The sequence below is a fragment of the Cylas formicarius genome, unplaced genomic scaffold (assembly GCF_029955315.1).
Source record: "Cylas formicarius isolate icCylForm1 unplaced genomic scaffold, icCylForm1.1 PGA_scaffold_3__17_contigs__length_32017465, whole genome shotgun sequence".
Lineage (NCBI taxonomy): Eukaryota > Metazoa > Arthropoda > Insecta > Coleoptera > Brentidae > Cylas > Cylas formicarius.
Window position 1 is genome coordinate 3,928,228 of NW_026844326.1, and position 17,392 is coordinate 3,945,619.

At 39.8% G+C, this 17,392-nt stretch overlaps 1 protein-coding gene across 2 annotated transcripts in view; it reads left to right on the forward strand.

Moving 5' to 3' along the window:
* The window catches only part of LOC132700149 (tyrosine-protein phosphatase non-receptor type 4), a 48,383-nt gene that overhangs the window by 18,654 nt on the left and 12,337 nt on the right, over positions 1 to 17,392 (forward strand). For both annotated transcript variants that reach the window (XM_060667297.1, XM_060667298.1), the window contains exons 11-13: positions 4,564 to 4,836; positions 6,561 to 6,677; positions 15,179 to 15,696. In XM_060667297.1, coding sequence (XP_060523280.1) covers positions 4,564 to 4,836; positions 6,561 to 6,677; positions 15,179 to 15,696 — 908 coding nt within the window. The remainder of the gene's footprint in view (positions 1 to 4,563; positions 4,837 to 6,560; positions 6,678 to 15,178; positions 15,697 to 17,392) is intronic.

The following is a 17,392-nucleotide window of genomic DNA, read 5'->3' on the forward strand; positions in this document are numbered from 1 at the left end:
CACTTACAACTGCAATGAGAGCGGCATTCGTTACTCGTCAAAATTAACATTTTCTTCAGAAGGCTACTTACAAATCTTCTAGATCTCTTCTGCATCGTTTGTTTATAAACAAAGCTAGCTGACGTTTTGCCAATCATCCTGATGGCTTCTTCAGAGCTTAAGTGAAGCTTGCTCACATTCTATTCTTATATACTTTTATACTTTTTGAGAGAGGCGGAGCTAAAAGAGGGACATAAACATTGTCTCAGATTTCCATATTGGTGAAGGACAGAGTCGCGGTTAAGATGGTTTGGTTGTTTAGAGATTTCTATGAATTCTCGGATATTTGCGGGTAGAAGAATCGATTACATTGATTAATTTTTAATTTATTTGTCATAGTCGTATATTTTTTGTTCTGTTTCTCTGGTTAGTTTTGACATAGCTCTTTCAGATATATTGCAGTTCGGGAATCTGGAATCAAATCTATTCAACCGAATTGAAAAATACTTGTCTGAAACATATTTTTCGTAACGGTAAAATTTATGAACAGGACCATCTCTGAGATCTCCAGGATGGTTGGCGAAACGTCAGCAAGGTCGATTTATCAACCACCGACGCAGGTAGAATGCAGAATATTTGCAAATAGTCTTACATTATTCTGTGAAAGTTTCCTTTAAAAAAAAATCTTTAGAAATCTTTTGCTAGACAAGTTTGATAAACGCCAGATTAATTTATTTGGCACCAACGGAGGGAATGCTTAATAAATGAATGACTGAACAAGTTTACAAGGTGTTGCATACTATACGCGTGCCTTGACCATCAGAATTGACAAACCAAAGCCCTGGCTAATATATCACCGGAAATATCCGAAGCCGCTCGCAGCCCTAGGTAACGTCTTTAAGCCACACTGCAGCAGCAAAAGTTGAAATGTGCACAATAATCCCATATTTAATATATCCCATTAGCGTAAGAGAATTTCATGACTGCATGTCCCATAAGACGGGACCACTGTGCAATGTATACAAACTTGTTATAAAAAGAACCACCGAAACTTGAAGAAAATCAAAGACTAAACCTAAACACACTCAAAAAAAAAAATTTCAGCCACTTTCTTACCTTTCAATCTCAGGGTAGTAAAAAATAAAAGCATTAATTAATGAAATTTGAAATTTATTAGTGAGGTTAGACAATGCCCAGGCTAGCTCACTAATAAGAAAAATTAATAGAGTAAAAAAAAATTACTAAATAGAAGCCCAAGTTCGAAGGCGGTGAAGGGCACCTTGGTCAGTCCCGGAAAGGTCAAGGTAGGCGCCAGGTGATTCAAAAAAAGTAAACCTATTAAGATAAGGTTCCAACCCGAAAAGGAAATAAACAAATGAATCACGAACAATAATTTATTTCCTCCAAATTCCTGGGCAAGAGTAACAACAGTAAAAAGTGTAAATGGAGCAAAAGGCATATAAATCTCTACTTGGTGGTAGGTGTGTCATATCTCACCTTCAAACTTTGGCAATAGAATGTAAGGCACTATAAATTATTAATCAATGAATTATATCTTTGATTTAAGAATGTACGTTCCGCAAACAGTTTTTGAACGTTACACAGCTGTCTGTTATTATCCCGATAACCAAGCCACAAGATGGAATGCCGGCTTAATGAACAGCAGCACATGGGCAGTCCCAGATAAGTCAGCAATGTCCGTCAGGATAGGGGAACTCGTCAACCAAACATGTATGCATGAGACAGCATACACTGCAAGACACCAACTCTAGCGAAGCTCTCTGGTATTCCGATGAAAAAAGAAACCATGTGGAAGGTTAGCGGGAAACGAAGAAGAGAGAAAAAATGAAAATAAAACCGGCATAAATTGAGGAACACTGATTAGGTGCCAAAATGGTTCCAAAACCAACTTACCTCGATTCTTTTTCAAAATCGCTCGTTGAGGAAGATTCCCATTCCAAATTCCAAATAGATCTAAAAGTATGAGAAATCACAAATTAGTGACCAATTTACATATCCCCCTCTTATTGGGGTAGCACTACCGGCTCAAAAAGAAATCGGACACACAAAAGAAAACCTGCCACAGCCCCAAGCTTCACTAGAGAGCGTACAAAGTACAAAATACCGGACGGTCAGACAAACAATTTTATTAAATAGGCTAAACGGACACAAAAAATTAGAGGGAAAACGCCACTCTCGCCAACCTAGATCGAACTACCCGAACGCTATATATGATGGCGACCGGTCGGCCATTTCCAGAAAATCGAGGAAGAATAGGTTAAGAAAACAAAACAATGTTTATTAGGCCCGTTATCGAATACCGGAGCAATGAAAAGCAAATGTGGTTCCCAATCTCATATTGTGACGGATAATAATGGTTACGACTCCCTTTAATGCGCAACTAATACTCTGTTTTTGCATTAGTATCTCTCAGTAAACCGGTGTCACCTAATGGTGGATGTATAGGATGTTTGAAATAATACGGTCCCCTATGTGGTGAAAAAGGAATAACTTAACAAAAATTTATAGTCTATTTTGTTTTTTCTATATTTTTATAGTATGGTATATATAATGTAACATACCCTGTCTATTAGTGATTCTTTTGATTCTCACTAAAATCTACACCTTTACATTTTATAGGTAACCAAAGTTTGAAAATTACAACAAATATTTAGATTTATACGAATTTAAGGACAATTTCCATCGCGTTTCATTTAAGAAAAATTTATAATGTTTAAGGCCAACTAAATTTGCTTGTAAGCATCAAAATGTCATAAATTAGGAATATAAACAAAACTAGACAAGTTTGGTTTTTTTCAATATCTCTATTGATAGGCCGCGACATATTTGAGACACCCTTTACATAATTAACGGATATATTTCCTTTCATGTGTCAGGAATTTACAAAATTTAAAACTTGGTAAACTATTTTTTTGATGCTAAATTCGCTATTTGGAAATAATAATTTTCGCTACATATTTTTATATCGCCGAGAACTTATCTACTAGTCCATTATAATTAAATAAACCTAAAAAAATAAAATTATTATCGTCACTTGATACTTCCATTGTATCTTGTGAAGATTCTGGATTTTTTTTCTGACGGAGCTGACTCTGTCCCGCTTCTTTGGTTCAGAACTTTAAGACTCAGTTAAAAATTTTAATCCTTGCTGACTGTAATCCTTATTTGTCTTTCTCGAACTTTCGAAAGAACTTATTATATTTCGAAATATTGGGTCAGATATACTAATAAAATGATTAAATAAGGGAAAATATTTTTACTTGATAAAATGTTCCAAACCGTTTGTGCCTCTTCGCTCAGCGCTCCCAAAAACAATATTTTAAACATTAAAGTTGTATAGACATGCTTCACAATACGCTTAAAAATGATAGTCAAATTAAAATTTACCCAATTTACCTGTTATATTCCTCGCGTTGCTGTATATGTACGACGTCAGAAAAAAGAATGACAACAACAAGATAAAACAAAACATATTCGAAGTAAACAAAAATTCGTGTTAAAAACGTATGTATTATTTTTGGTTGTGGTAACTAACAGAGCACTTTACATGAAGGCCAATATCTTATTTTAAACAACGCAACGCAAGTTGTTTTCATGTGGCAATAACTACATTTGGTTTGACGATCTTGTGGAATCATGCATTCCATCAAATCGCGAAAGGCTATTTTGTCAATACAGAATAATTATCAGGTTTTTCATTTGTCTGAAATATAGAACAGGCAATTCCCCTTCAAAAAGCTAAATGGTCTCAACCTGAGGCTCATCTTTCCACAACCTGCTTAGCTTCCAAGCATTTGGTATGGCCATATCTATACAATGTGCAAATAAACATATACCATTTTTTGCCTCGGATTTCTGCTCTATACAAAGACATTTTGGTTGCTCCCATCGACCCCTACCGCTATTCTTGTTATATATTAGCATAAATTGTTGAGGAAGCAAGATAGTTTTTTTTTCTTGCTGGGAATACCGTTTTACTATCCGTATGGGATTTACACCGACAGCATTAGATATCAAAGAAACAACGATATTAGCATTCCAACTAACGGTTATTATTATTTTTTTCTATGTCAGATTCATGATCATATGTACCTCTGGGGCATTTTTTGAGATGAACCCTCTAGTGCATTTTTTTTCAATGCGGTTCGAACAGTTCCGGTCCTCGAAAATCCTCAGAAGATAAACAGTCAAAAAGATCCATATTTGAAAGAAGGTTATCAAAGAGCAAATGAAAGCTGTTTTAAAACGTTTTAAAAGCTGACCTACATAAAAAAGAACGCCAGCACCATAACCAACCAACCAGAACCAATTTTTTTGTACTTTGCTCAGATGAGCCCTTTATAGGGCTTAAACCATTTGCTGAACAACCTAGGCAAATCTTATAACCTCCAGTGAATTGGTTTAGCCCGTATAAATTGTTTTATAGCTATGGATAAAAATCAAATTTCAAAATATAGACCCATATACCTTCTTCGTATATTATTAGAGATTGTGGTGTATGGCCCCGCCGTGCGGATTAATCGGCTTCCTACTGTAGTTCTAGTTTGCAAATAATTTTTGTAGGTCAATTGGTGCTGACTGTCAGACCGAACGTGCTCTACCAATCGCTGGAAGAATACGAGGAGCCTCCATATCAATATGTTCCGGCCACCGACAACGGCGCCCCTTCCGGGAACGCCTTGCAACAGAGTATGTATCTGCTGGCCGACGGGTTGGCGAGCGGCGCTCTGATCGCTCGCTACGAGATGCTGTACAGGAAACACGCCGACATGTCGTGCGACGAGGCCTGCAAACAGACGAACGTCAATAAGAACCGTTACAGAGACATATTGCCGTGTAAGTTTCGTACCCTGAATAAATTATTTTGTAGTTTAAACTAAAATTTTAGTACCACTAATTTTTAATAATACTTAGCTTTGTTGCATTAACCATTAATAACACTATAATAAATTTGGTAGCATGTTCTTTGAGCCTAGTTGATATTTTTTGGTCTTGTCTCTCCAATGTGCCGCATGTGCATGGAATGCTGTAAACTCCTGGTATCTCAAATGGAATTTTGTCTTTGACAGATCGAAGATGTTGAGAGATGTTTGGACAAGTGGTAAATCTGGTTTTGATATGTCGTCAGTGATGTTTTTAATTTAAGAGAGAATAATAGTGGCTAAGTTGGGTTCCTTTGAGACTCATTGTTTTTGGAAGGTGGGGAAGCGAATTTTGTGCAGAGACGAGAGCAGATATAAGGTGTTTTAATTCTGGGCTCAGTGACTGTGGTTGAGAAAATTGTACCACTCTGTAAACAAGAGAGATTTATCCATCTGTGTGTGTAGGTTTTCTGTAAACAGAATAACCCCATGTTAGTTATGATTTCCTATTGATAAGAATATGTGAGAATGGGAGATTATTATTTGTTTGTTATGTTCCAGATAAGGATTTTAGTGGTAAAGAGGGATTCTACCTTGAACGAGAATATGGTTTGGATCTAATGTAATGGTTTTTAATGGTCCAATGAAATGAAAGGAAATACGAAACTATCAGTTTTCGCTGTAAAGGGTTTTAATATAGAGGCTTAATATTTTTCTAGAGGATAATTGTATGTTTTCTCGGATTCTGATAGAGAAGAAGCCTTAACAGATTTTGGAGCAATGCATTCAGGCATTGGAATATTAGATTTGGGAGATTTGGATTGGACTAACCAATATTTATAGAGAATTTGACGTTACTTTTAATATTATTAATTTAATTTTCATTTTGAAATATCATCACTGAGGATTAGGTACAAGCAAAATTAGAAACGACACTGTTGCTTGGTTCGTTAACACATTTATCAGAAGAACAAAACTTAAGTTGATAATGATGATAATCACGAAACTGTAATGATGTTGGAAATCCGGTTGTAAAAATCGGAAAACAGAAGTGGACCTAAAATACTATCCTGGGGTAGTCCGTTGTCCAAAGGACTGGAGGTTGTTTCGTTAAGTATTATTTTCTGTCTGTTTCTGTCATTTAAGAAAGGATAATACAACTTTACAAGACAATTCACTGATTCCTATGCAATGAAGAATTAAAGGGAGTTTTATTATCATTATAAGCCTTAAAAATATCGCCCATTACGTGTGTAAGAGAGCTTTCACAAGTATGAGCAGATGTAAACCTGATTTTTTCGGCAAACATTGTAAATATTAAGAAATACTCTTATTTTCTTGTCCCAGTCTCGTTTCCGCCGTGAAATCATCGATTGCCAAATCTCTTGTGAAGATTTTTAAATAGTACCTTATTGTATAAAACATTAAATTCAACAATGCTAAAACCTCCGGATTTTGTACTTTTCAAAGGTCAGTGTGTAATAATCAGACTAATATCTGCAATTTAATTAGCAAATTTGCAAATTAATTTTCGATAAAACTCAACTATAGGAATTTTAGGTGCTACAAGAGATTTACCCACAGCGGGACGCCGATACGGTATGGATTAAAACCAACTGTATTTTTCCGAGAAAATCAAAGAATCACAATATTTACCTCGCTTATGTTGTATTTCTAATAGTTATTCTCACATTTCAGACGACGAAACCAGAGTAGTTCTCGCAAATGCACCCAGCGGTGATTACATCAATGCCAATCACGTTCGCATGATTATACCAAACAGCGATACAGTTAACCATTATATCGCCACGCAGGGTAAGTTTCAATGGCTTCGTTGAGCAAATTCTTGAAGGTTAATTCTGTTTTTGGTATTTGTTGTTGTTTGGGTAAAAAGATATAGGTTTCTCCAACGGTCAGTTTGTAGGATCCTAACTCCCTATTACTAATTTCTTCAGTTTGTTTATGGTTATAGTTTTTCGGTTCTTTTCGACATAAAATTCTTTTGAGGACTAGAAGGCGGTAGGTAAATATTTCCTAAGTGCCCGGTTTTTATCTAATTTACTTCATATTCCTACTGGTATTCCGAAAAATTTGCTTCAAAGCGATATGTCAGCCAATTGGCAATTCGGAAAAAATAGTTCATATTTGCGTTGTATTTTTTATGTTGATATAGTTTAATAAAATAAATAGGTTCAAGAATAGGCTTAAAGATAACACGTAAACATTAAGTTCGTAAGTAATATTGCCATATTTGTTGACGTGTAGCAGCGTCACCTCCAGAGAAAAAATTCGCTAATAAGGATTGATTGATTGGTGGCGGGTTGCTATATCGTGCAAAAGCCCAAATAAGAAAAAACCCGTTTCAGTGGATTTATTGTCTTTTTAGCAATACTATACAAATGGTTCCTGATAATTTTTAACAGCAACCTAAACAATTTGATAAATTGACGCCTCAAAAAATAACAGCGTTTGTGTTTTGGTTAGTTTTGGTTAAAATTTTTTACTATTTTTTTTTTAAATATAGTTAAGGCACCACTTTTTATTATTATAGACTTTAACTGGTAGCACTCTTGAGCTGTACCAAGATCAAATTTAATGAAATATACCGGCTGATCTAAATTAAGTGTTCATCATTGGTAACTTTGCTATGAGTAGAGCTACAAAGTCGGTTAAATTAGTATTTTTTTCACTGATTACAATGGAGAAAACAAAAAAAAATACAATTTGAAAGTAGGGTTTTAGGAAAAAATGAGAAAAATGTACCCTTTTTAAACGGAAAACCCTCTATTGAACAAAAAAGATCATATGCAATATTAGCCTAAAATTTTAGACTAGTGTAAGAAACAATAATGTCACCAATTTTCACGTCTTCATTTATTATAAAATTTTTTCGTCTCCTTTTAGAAAACACGGTTTCATTATTTTTAAAGATTCGATAAAGGCGTAGAAAACCCTGTCAAATAGATTAATGTGTTAATTATTACTGTTATATCAATTGTTATCAATTATTGAAATTAATTTTACTGTATTACTTATTCAGGAATAGTTTTTACGATGAAGAAAAGTCATGCAATAAAATCATCTGTATGGGCATGAACCTATATCCACAGCGCGTGCCACCTCATCAATAATTTTTACTGCACCTTTATCGAACCTTTAGAAATAATGAAATCGTTTTTGCAAAAAGGAGACGAAATTTTTTTTATTATAAGTGAAGATGTGGAAATTGGTGTTTTTCGATATTTTGGAGCATGAGCATTAGTTGAAACATAGTCAAAGACTACTTATCCTTTAATACTGTCCAAACAGATTTAAAGAAAAAATCAAATTTTGCCCATATAAATTCCGATCAGCTCCGGAAGGATATGCAGAGAGTTTTTTTTTGTCATTGTTATGTTAGCTTTTGCGGCCAACACAATTAATTTTCGGTATTTTGTGGACTGACGAATCAAATTCTTGAATGTATAATCCAACAAATCATCATTATTGGTCAAGAGAAAATTAATTGTTAGTACATCATTGAGGTCCATAAGTTCGTTTCAGCTTTAACGTCACTGTAAAGGGTTGGGGGAAGGTGGTTGTAAATCACCCTCAAAATTTAAACGAGAAAGAGCGGCAAGAAAACGGTAGGATATACAACACCCGAAACGGTTAATCACCCACCTTGATGGTTTCCCGCGTCGTCGTCTGCCCGGCCGGGTCTTCTTAGGGGTATTTTCTGGAAGGTTGGGGGTGGTAAGGACCACAACACAGCGCGGGGTTCTCGCGAACCGGTCACAAAAGAGAGCTTGTTTTTTCTTGGTCGCACTACGGACGCTCACGCAAGTCTGTCTTTTCGCGCGGCTTAACCAAGGTTGGGTATGGTGGGGGTGTTGTATACACAGCGCAAAAATAAAAAGTTAACCCAAGGGAAAAAAAATTATGAAGTTACCGAAAAATGTTATTCAACCCTTAACATTCCGGCCTCCCAAAAATACCCAAATTTTCGCATAAACTTATCCTATACTATATACACGGTTGCCCCTTGAACAGGTTAACAGTTAGGGACAAAAGATAATTTGACCAAAGGTCGATCGAAAGTGCCTTTGGCCGTGTGCACTTGCACAACGCGAATTTCCTTGTCGGAACTGGGGTACAAGCGCGTGATGCGGCCCAGAAGCCACTTTAACGGGGGGAGGTTCTCGTCTTTAATTAAAACCAACTGACCAACTTTTGGGGGGTTAGTCGTGGTGTTCCACTTGTGCCGTTGCTGCAGCTGGTGGAGGCATTCCCGATGCCATCTGTCCCAGAAGTGCTGATGCAACTGCTGCATGAGCTGCCAACGAGTGAGTCTGTTAGTGTTCAGATTACCTAAGGGTCGTCGGGAGGGGCAGATAGGGGCTCCAGGGTCAGAAAATGCCCAGGAGTAAGGCTATGCAAATCGTTTGGGTTGGAACTCAAACTACATAATGGGCGGGAATTCAGTATTGATTCCACCTGAGTTAACACTGTCGACATTTCCTCGAAAGTCAGGATTTGAGAGCCTATCACACGAAACAAATGGGTCTTTACCGACTTGACGCCGGCCTCCCAAAGACCTCCAAAGGGAGGACTGGAGGGTGGGTTGAAGTGCCAGCGCACCTCACACTGGTCGGCGGACTGCTGGCAATACTGTACCAACAACCGGTTAGCACCGACAAAATTTCTACCCTGATCACTATACATGTCAGTGCAACGCCCGCGGCGAGCGACAAAGCGCCGAAAAGCGGCTAAGAATGCGTCGGAGCTGAGTTCAGAAGCCAATTCCAAATGGATGGCTTTGGTAGCCATGCAAACGAATAGGCAAATGTAAGCCTTCTAAGTCTTAGCGCCGCGCCTTCGCGGAACACGGAAGCATCGGTAACACTGCGATAGGGTGTGACGAATTGCTCTGCGGGCGGACAAAATCCAGAATTGTTGTGAAATCTGGTACAACAACGATTGGGGACCCGGGTGGCAATTTTCCTTATGGAACTTTTCGATCACGAGTTCGGTAAAGCGATGGTCTGGAGGTAGTAGAAGAGGATGTTTTGCGTCGAAAGACAACGCAGAACCTCGGAGTCTGCCACCGACTCGAATGAGACCGTGCTCGTCGATAAAGGGCGCTAGGGAGCGTAAAGGTTTGGGGCACAGTTTACCGTTTCGAAGACACTTCAGCAAACCGGCGAACACCTCACGTTGGACGTATCCTGTCAGCAACGTGCGGGCGTGATACGTGTCCGCAAAAGACAAATTATCAAGCGCTCGCCAAGGAACGGGGGTACGACAATTATTTAGAAACCTACAACAATAAGCCAGGATCCTCTCAATTTTTCGTAACGACAAGAAACGGGTTAACAGTTCTCCGAGCGAGTCAACTAAAGGGGTGGACACACAAGTCAACACTGGTTTACGTTCCAGTTCCAGATCGTCTCCGGGGGTGAAGTCGGAGGTGGGCCACTCTTCCACCGGAAGACATAACCAAGGGGGACCACAGAACCAAGAGGGGTGAATTAATATTTGCTCGGGGAAAAGCCCTTGGGATGCGCCGTCAGCAGGGTTGAATAAACCGGCGACGTGATGCCAGGAACTGGGGGAAATGATGTCCTGAATGAGGGACACGCGATTGACCACAAAAGTTTTCCATCTGTGGGGGGAGGACTTTATCCAAGACAATGCAATTTTGGAGTCACTCCAGGCGAATACTCTCGTGATAGTCAACTCAGAGGCTATAGTGGATCGGACGAAATCTACGAGTTGGGCGAGCAGCAACGCTGAGTACAACTCCAGACGGGGGATCGACACTCGCTTCAAAGGCGCTACCCGATTCTTTGCACACAGAAGGGTGACAGAGATATGGTCCTCTCTGACGCTTTGCAGATACACGGCTGCACCGTATCCGCGCTCCGAAGCGTCACAAAATCCGTGCGTCTCCACCTGGACGCCATTGCTAGGCAGTACCCGACGAGGGATTGTCACCCCAGAAAGACTGTCCAGCTGAGACGAAAACGAACTCCAATCTTCGAATATGTCGCGGGGGGGGAGGTGCATCCCAATCGACGCCCTGGGACCAAAGCCTCTGTAGGAGAATTTTGGCAGTCAACACGACCGGGGATAAAAAACCTAGGGGATCGTATATTTGGGCTACTTGCGACAAAATATTCCTTTTTGTGCACCTCCTATCCGCTACTTGGATGCGGTAGGAGAACACATCCCGTAAGGGACACCACTGCAATCCCAACACCTTTAAACTGGGATTGTCGACTCCACATAGGGAAACGGGTTGATGATGTGAAGCGGGGAGTGAACTCAATAACTCGGGGGAGTTGCTCGCCCATTTGCGCAACTCGAAACCACCCAACTTTAGCAGCGATACTAATTGATCCCTCAACTCACGGGCTTCCTCCAACGAGTCTGTTCCTCCGATAATGTCGTCGATGTAGGTTTGGCAATCTAGGAGACGGGCTGCTAACGGGTAACGCGCTCCTTCGTCCCTAGCAAGCTGACGCAACACGCGAATAGCCAGGTATGGGCTACAACTTAGTCCAGAGACCACCGTTGACAAGACGTACTCTCGCACTGCTTCGCGGCGATCAAAACGCCACAGAATCTGCTGGAAGAGGTGGTCGGCGTCACTAGGATTTGACGATACATCTGACGAATATCGGTGGTGAAAACCACACAGTACAGTCGAAAGATGAGCAAAATGGCTCCAATGTCGGGTTGGAGCTTGGGACCCGTAAATAGAAGATCGTTCAGAGACCGTCCGTTGGAAGTTTTGGCTGAAGCATCAAACACAACACGCAATTTAAGGGGTTCGCTATGTGGCTTCCAGACGGCGTGATGAGGAATGTAGTAACCTTGGGGAGAGGGGGGCAGGTCTCTAACGAGTGCCATGTGACCTTGTTCCCAATAATCTCTCAAGAACTCGTTGTAGGCTAATCGCAAAGTTGGGTTCTTGGCCAAACGCGCCTCTAACAACTGGAATCGCCTAAGGGCTTGAGGGTAAGATTCACCAACTGAAGGGTGTTTATCCTTAAAGGGTAAGGATACGACGTATCTACCCGAAGGGGCACGGGAATGGGTAGAGAGAAAGATCTCACACAATTTGTCTTCAGGAGACATAAAGGTCTTTGAAGGGACGGACTCGAGTTCCCAGAATCTCTTCAAAGAAACATCAACAGCAGTAGTCACAGTGGTATAAAAACTAAAGGGAGAAGATGGTTCTAAAGAATTCACTTTTCCTAGGACAACCCATCCGAAGATGGTCCGAAAAGCGCATGGGCCACCGTTCTGTCCTTTTCTAAATCCAGGAAAACAAATATCTCCGTAAACCTCTGCCCCTAAAAGCACGTCTATTTCGTTGGGTTCACAGAAGTGGGGATCAGCCAAGGGTAGGGACCTGAGATGTTTTAGATTCTGCTTATCAATCACCTGGTAGGGTACCTTATCACAAATAGATGGAATAACTAAAGCCTCTATATGGAGAGCAGGGGATTTTCTTTGGGAGGGGGTCACGTTCAGGGCAACCTTCCCTAACGCAGACGTCGACATTTGGTTGAGGGCTTGAATTGGTGTCGGAGAGAGAGCCTTGGAAGCTCCAATTTCTTCGCAAAGGAATCTGTCACAAAACTGGCTTGATTAGCTAAATCCAACAGTGCACGACAAGTAACAAGTCTGCCAGATTTATCCGAAACGGATACCAAGCAAGTGGCAAAGAGAGAGGAGAGATTGGTCATCATGGTCACCGGACTAGGGATAGTACCTTCCTGGTTGCCGGGAACAGTGGGAGCTTCATTCGACGGGGAGGGGGTAGTAGCATTTCCAAAATGCACTAAAGTATGGTGGCGCTTGCCACATACACGACAATTAATCTTGGAGGGGCATCTTCCAACACCATGGGATCGCGCGAAGCAATTAAAGCACAAACGATGTTGCTTGATGAACACATGCCTTTGAGGGGGCTCAAGAGATAGGAAGGAATCACACTTTGTCAGAGGATGGTAGTCCATCGGGCAGTATAAACACTTACTCGTGCAACTCACATCAGCACTCGGAGGGATAGACGTCGCTATCATAGATGTGGGTCTACGTGTATCGGTTGAAACTCGCTTCGAAACCTCAAGCCTCTTGGTAGGGGTAATACCTTTTGAGGTAACTAAAGAGTTTTCTAAAGCTTTACAATTCTGTTCCAAAAAATCACACAAATCTTGAAAAGTTGGGATATCTTTATCACAAAATTTGAGTTCGAACCTCGTCTTGAGAGTTGAGTCGAGTTTCTCTAAGAGTAAATTGAATTTTGTAAAATCCCACAAGTCGATATCGAATTTATCGATAGCTGCAAGATTCTCTGAAAATGTTGAAAGCAATCTCCTCAGTTCAACAACCGAGTCACTCTTCATAGTCGGAGCCCGAAAGATCGACAGCCAATAATCGGTTAACAACAATCGATCGTTTTGATAACGCTTCACGAGGGCATTGTAAGCTATACTATAATTGGCACCCTTAATTGGCAAATTCTTCACGACACTGAGAGCATCCTTTTCCAAATAAGACACTAAAAATTGAAATTTTTCAATGTTTGAAAGGGAAAAATTATTATGGATCAACGTGTTAAACATATCAAAAAATGTAGGCCAATTTTTCAAATCGCCATCAAATTTCGGAATGATAATACGGGGGAGTCGGAGATTACTATTTCTTTGCGACTCTCGACCAACTACAGATGGTACCGGAGAGCCTGCCTTAGGTTCCACTTTCTCAAATAATCGCTTGGCAATAGATCGAATTGAATAATGCAACTGATCAAAGTGATCTTGAACCGCAAACTGTCAATCTCTTTCCGAATCATTCGCTAAGGAGACTACTTCCAATTGCAAGGACTCAAAAGTGCTAACTAAACTCGGCAAATCCTCCACCATGCACTGGAATTTGCATAAAATTTCATCATCATCGGGTTCAACGCGAGCTTTCTGACCCGCTAACAATATATCGTTAACGCGTCTAAGTGTTAAATCCCGCTTAGCAATAAATTTATCCATTTCCGACAAAATCGTTTTGTAAACAAATGCACACCTAAGTCTCGAAACAAAGTACCCACGTAAATTAAAAGGAAGAAGAATTTGAGCACGCAGAAAATATGCTTAGAACGAATCAAATAAAAAGGCCGCAATTCGAAACGACGGTAAACACTTTTGATGAAACCGCTTTTTTGCGCTCCAAACTTTACACGTTTTTGCTGACCTGTTCACGATAGCGAACATGTATTTAAATTACTAAAGTTTGTGAATGACTATAAAAATCCAAAACACTGATTCTGATTTGGGGAGATGGACCAATATGTAAAGGGTTGGGGAAAGGTGGTTGTAAATCACCCTCAAAATTTAAACGAGAAAGAGCGGCAAGAAAACGGTAGGACATACAACACCCGAAACGGTTAATCACCCACCTTGATGGTTTCCCGCGTCGTCGTCTGCCCGGCCGGGTCTTCTTAGGGGTATTTTCTGGAGGGTTGGGGGTGGTAAGGACCACAACACAGCGCTGGGTTCTCGCGAACCGGTCACAAAAGAGAGCTTGTTTTTTCGTGGTTCACACTACGCTCACGCAAGTCTGTCTTTTCGCGCGGCTTAACCAAGGTTGGGTATGGTGGGGGTGTTGTATACACAGCGCGAAAATAAAAAGTTAACCCAAGGGAAAAAAAATTATGAAGTTACCGAAAAATGTTATTCAACCCTTAACAGTCACCATATATAACACTACTTGATTTCTACTTGTGGGGTTACTAACGGACGAACTTTACAAGGAAAAATACCAACACGTTGACGTTTTAAAGACTTGCAATAAGAGAAAAAATAAACCAGATAGATGGTAGAACAATACTAAAAGGAATTCGCGCAATAGAAAAACGTGCTTAAAAATTGATTGAAGTATGAGGTGATAAGATATCTTTTATAGTTAATCATGAATTAATTAGGATTTTTACGTTTTTTTCTTATCTTCATGTTTTTTACGCTCAAATATAAAAATAAAGGGAAAATGAAATTTTATTTCACAACCACTCATAGCCTTAGGCTAATATGACCTTTTTTGTCCTGTTGTTGACTTACGAAAGAAAGAGTGAAAATATATAGGGTGTTCCATTTAAAAAGAGTACATTTTCTGTAAATAACCAATCTGTATGTTTTAATTGGCCATATATTTACTGATGTATGGAAACATTTGCATGTACTAAGAGCAAGAAAGTTTATGTTTATGAGTAACTTTTTCTATACAATGTATTATTGTCCATGGAAACATTACATATTACGTATATTTAAAAGGGCCCCTCCAGTCGACCACCGAGGACTTCTGGCAAATGGTGCTCGAACAGGAGTGCACCCTGATCGTGATGTTGACCACTCTCGTGGAACGAGGCAGGACCAAGTGTCACAAGTACTGGCCGGGGGTGGGCGAGGCGCTCGCCATGCAGAACGCCATAGTGAAATGCGTAAAAGAAGAGACCGATTCGTCCGCCAGTTTCATTTTCCGCGACTTTGTCCTTATCGACGTGAAGAACGAGAACGCGGCGAGGAAGATCCGCCATATGCAGTACGTCGCGTGGCCCGATCACGGAGTGCCCGACTCGCCCTGCCAGTTTTTGAAGTTTACTGATGACGTGCGCGGCAGCAGGAGTGGGGCGGCGCCCGTCGTCGTCCATTGCAGCGCCGGCATCGGCAGAACGGGCGTGCTGGTGCTCATGGAAACCGCAGTGTGTCTGATGGAGGCAGGCGAGCCCGTCTATCCGTTAGAGATCGTCAAGACGATGAGGGAGCAGCGGGCGATGATGATACAAAATGCTGTAAGCATGTCCGAAAGGGTTGGATAAATATGAGAGTTGCCTTTTTAGTTTTTACCAAATGTGAAACAGAAACGAACAACTAAAATACTTTTTACAAAACATCTGTATTCTTCCTGCGTCAGTTGTTGTTGAGTCGATCTTGCTGACATTTCGCCAATCATTCTGTTGGCTTCTTTAGAGCTTAACTGAAAATGGCTCGCATTCCAGTCTGTACCTGCTTATATATTGTTTGAGGTGATAGGTAAAGACTTGACTCGCGATTGCATATAGATTTCTATAGATTCTCGGATTTTTCGTTGGTAGAAGAATTGTTTACACCCAAGAATTTTGTTTTTATCAAATAAAACTTGATCCGGTTTCGTGATTGCCACTGGTAATGAGTTTATTTGTGTTAGTGTTAAGATTCTTTCATGTTCTCTCCAATATATTTTGCTGCATATGCATTTAATACTGTAAATTCCTGGTATTTCAAGACAATGTAACACTAAGACAAATAAACTCATCAACATTTGGCGAACACAATCACGAAACCGCACTTAAAATTGTCAAATGTCAAAATACCAGTATCACCCTAGCTAGAAGAAGAACTTATAAAACTGACAATTAACGAGAAAATAAAAATCAAATGCAAAATGGCTATCAAAAATTTTGGCCACAAAAGTCAATTTCGCAATTGTGCTCTGGATTGTGGTCGATCGTTCAACGATTTTTGATGACATCGTCATATTTCTGTGAACGTGAATTTAGCGCTCTGACAACGCTGCTTACTAAAAAGGGAAATCATTTGCTAGTTACCAAACGCTGCGACTTACAAGTGTTTGAAATTCAAAATGGCTACCAATAATTTTGGCCACAAAAGTCAATTCCGAAGTTGTGCTCTGGATTGTGGTCGATCGTTCAACGATTTTTGATGACATCGTCATGTTTCTGTGAACTCTGACAACGCTGCTTACTAAAAATTTGCAAGTTACCAAACGCTGCGACTTACGAGTGTTTCTGAACAAAATGGAACCTGATATCAACAAACTTGTTAAAAATCATCAAATTGATCCATTTCATTAGACTAGTTTTGAAAAACTAAAATTATATTATTTATTATATATATTATTGCTCTTTATTTTAAACGTTCTAAATGTTTATGCAAAGTCGACCTTTTTGACAGTCATCACCAATGGACGGACGTTCATGAAATTCTGTAAACCTGATCGTGCTTCATTACCAAAAGTTGCACAAAGCGATTCTATGCATTGTTGTTGAATGAGGTCTTTTTTAAAATCATAAAAAATCGTGCGAGGGAAGGCTTTGCACAAACTTGCTCCTTTTAAAGGTTCATCATGAACAACTGACTCACTTAATTTTTAAATGTCAATTGGCTTCCCAATAACAAACGTCAAAATTCACAAATACAGTGGTGCCACAACCAAATAGCACTACCTATTGTTCGATTGTAAAAACTTAAAACGCAACCCTCTTGCCAATTAGTAGTACCGTGTGTCCATATCTCCAAAAATCCCTAACGCATAAACTTGGAAGACGTTAAAAAGGCTTTTCCTGGGTTGAGTGAGGCGATTGCGATTACTTTGCCACCAGATTGAATTTTCTGTGCATATAAGAAATGCGACGCGTTAGGAACAAAGAAAAATACTGATTATCTTATTTTACTACTTAACTAATTCACTATTAATTAAAAAAATAG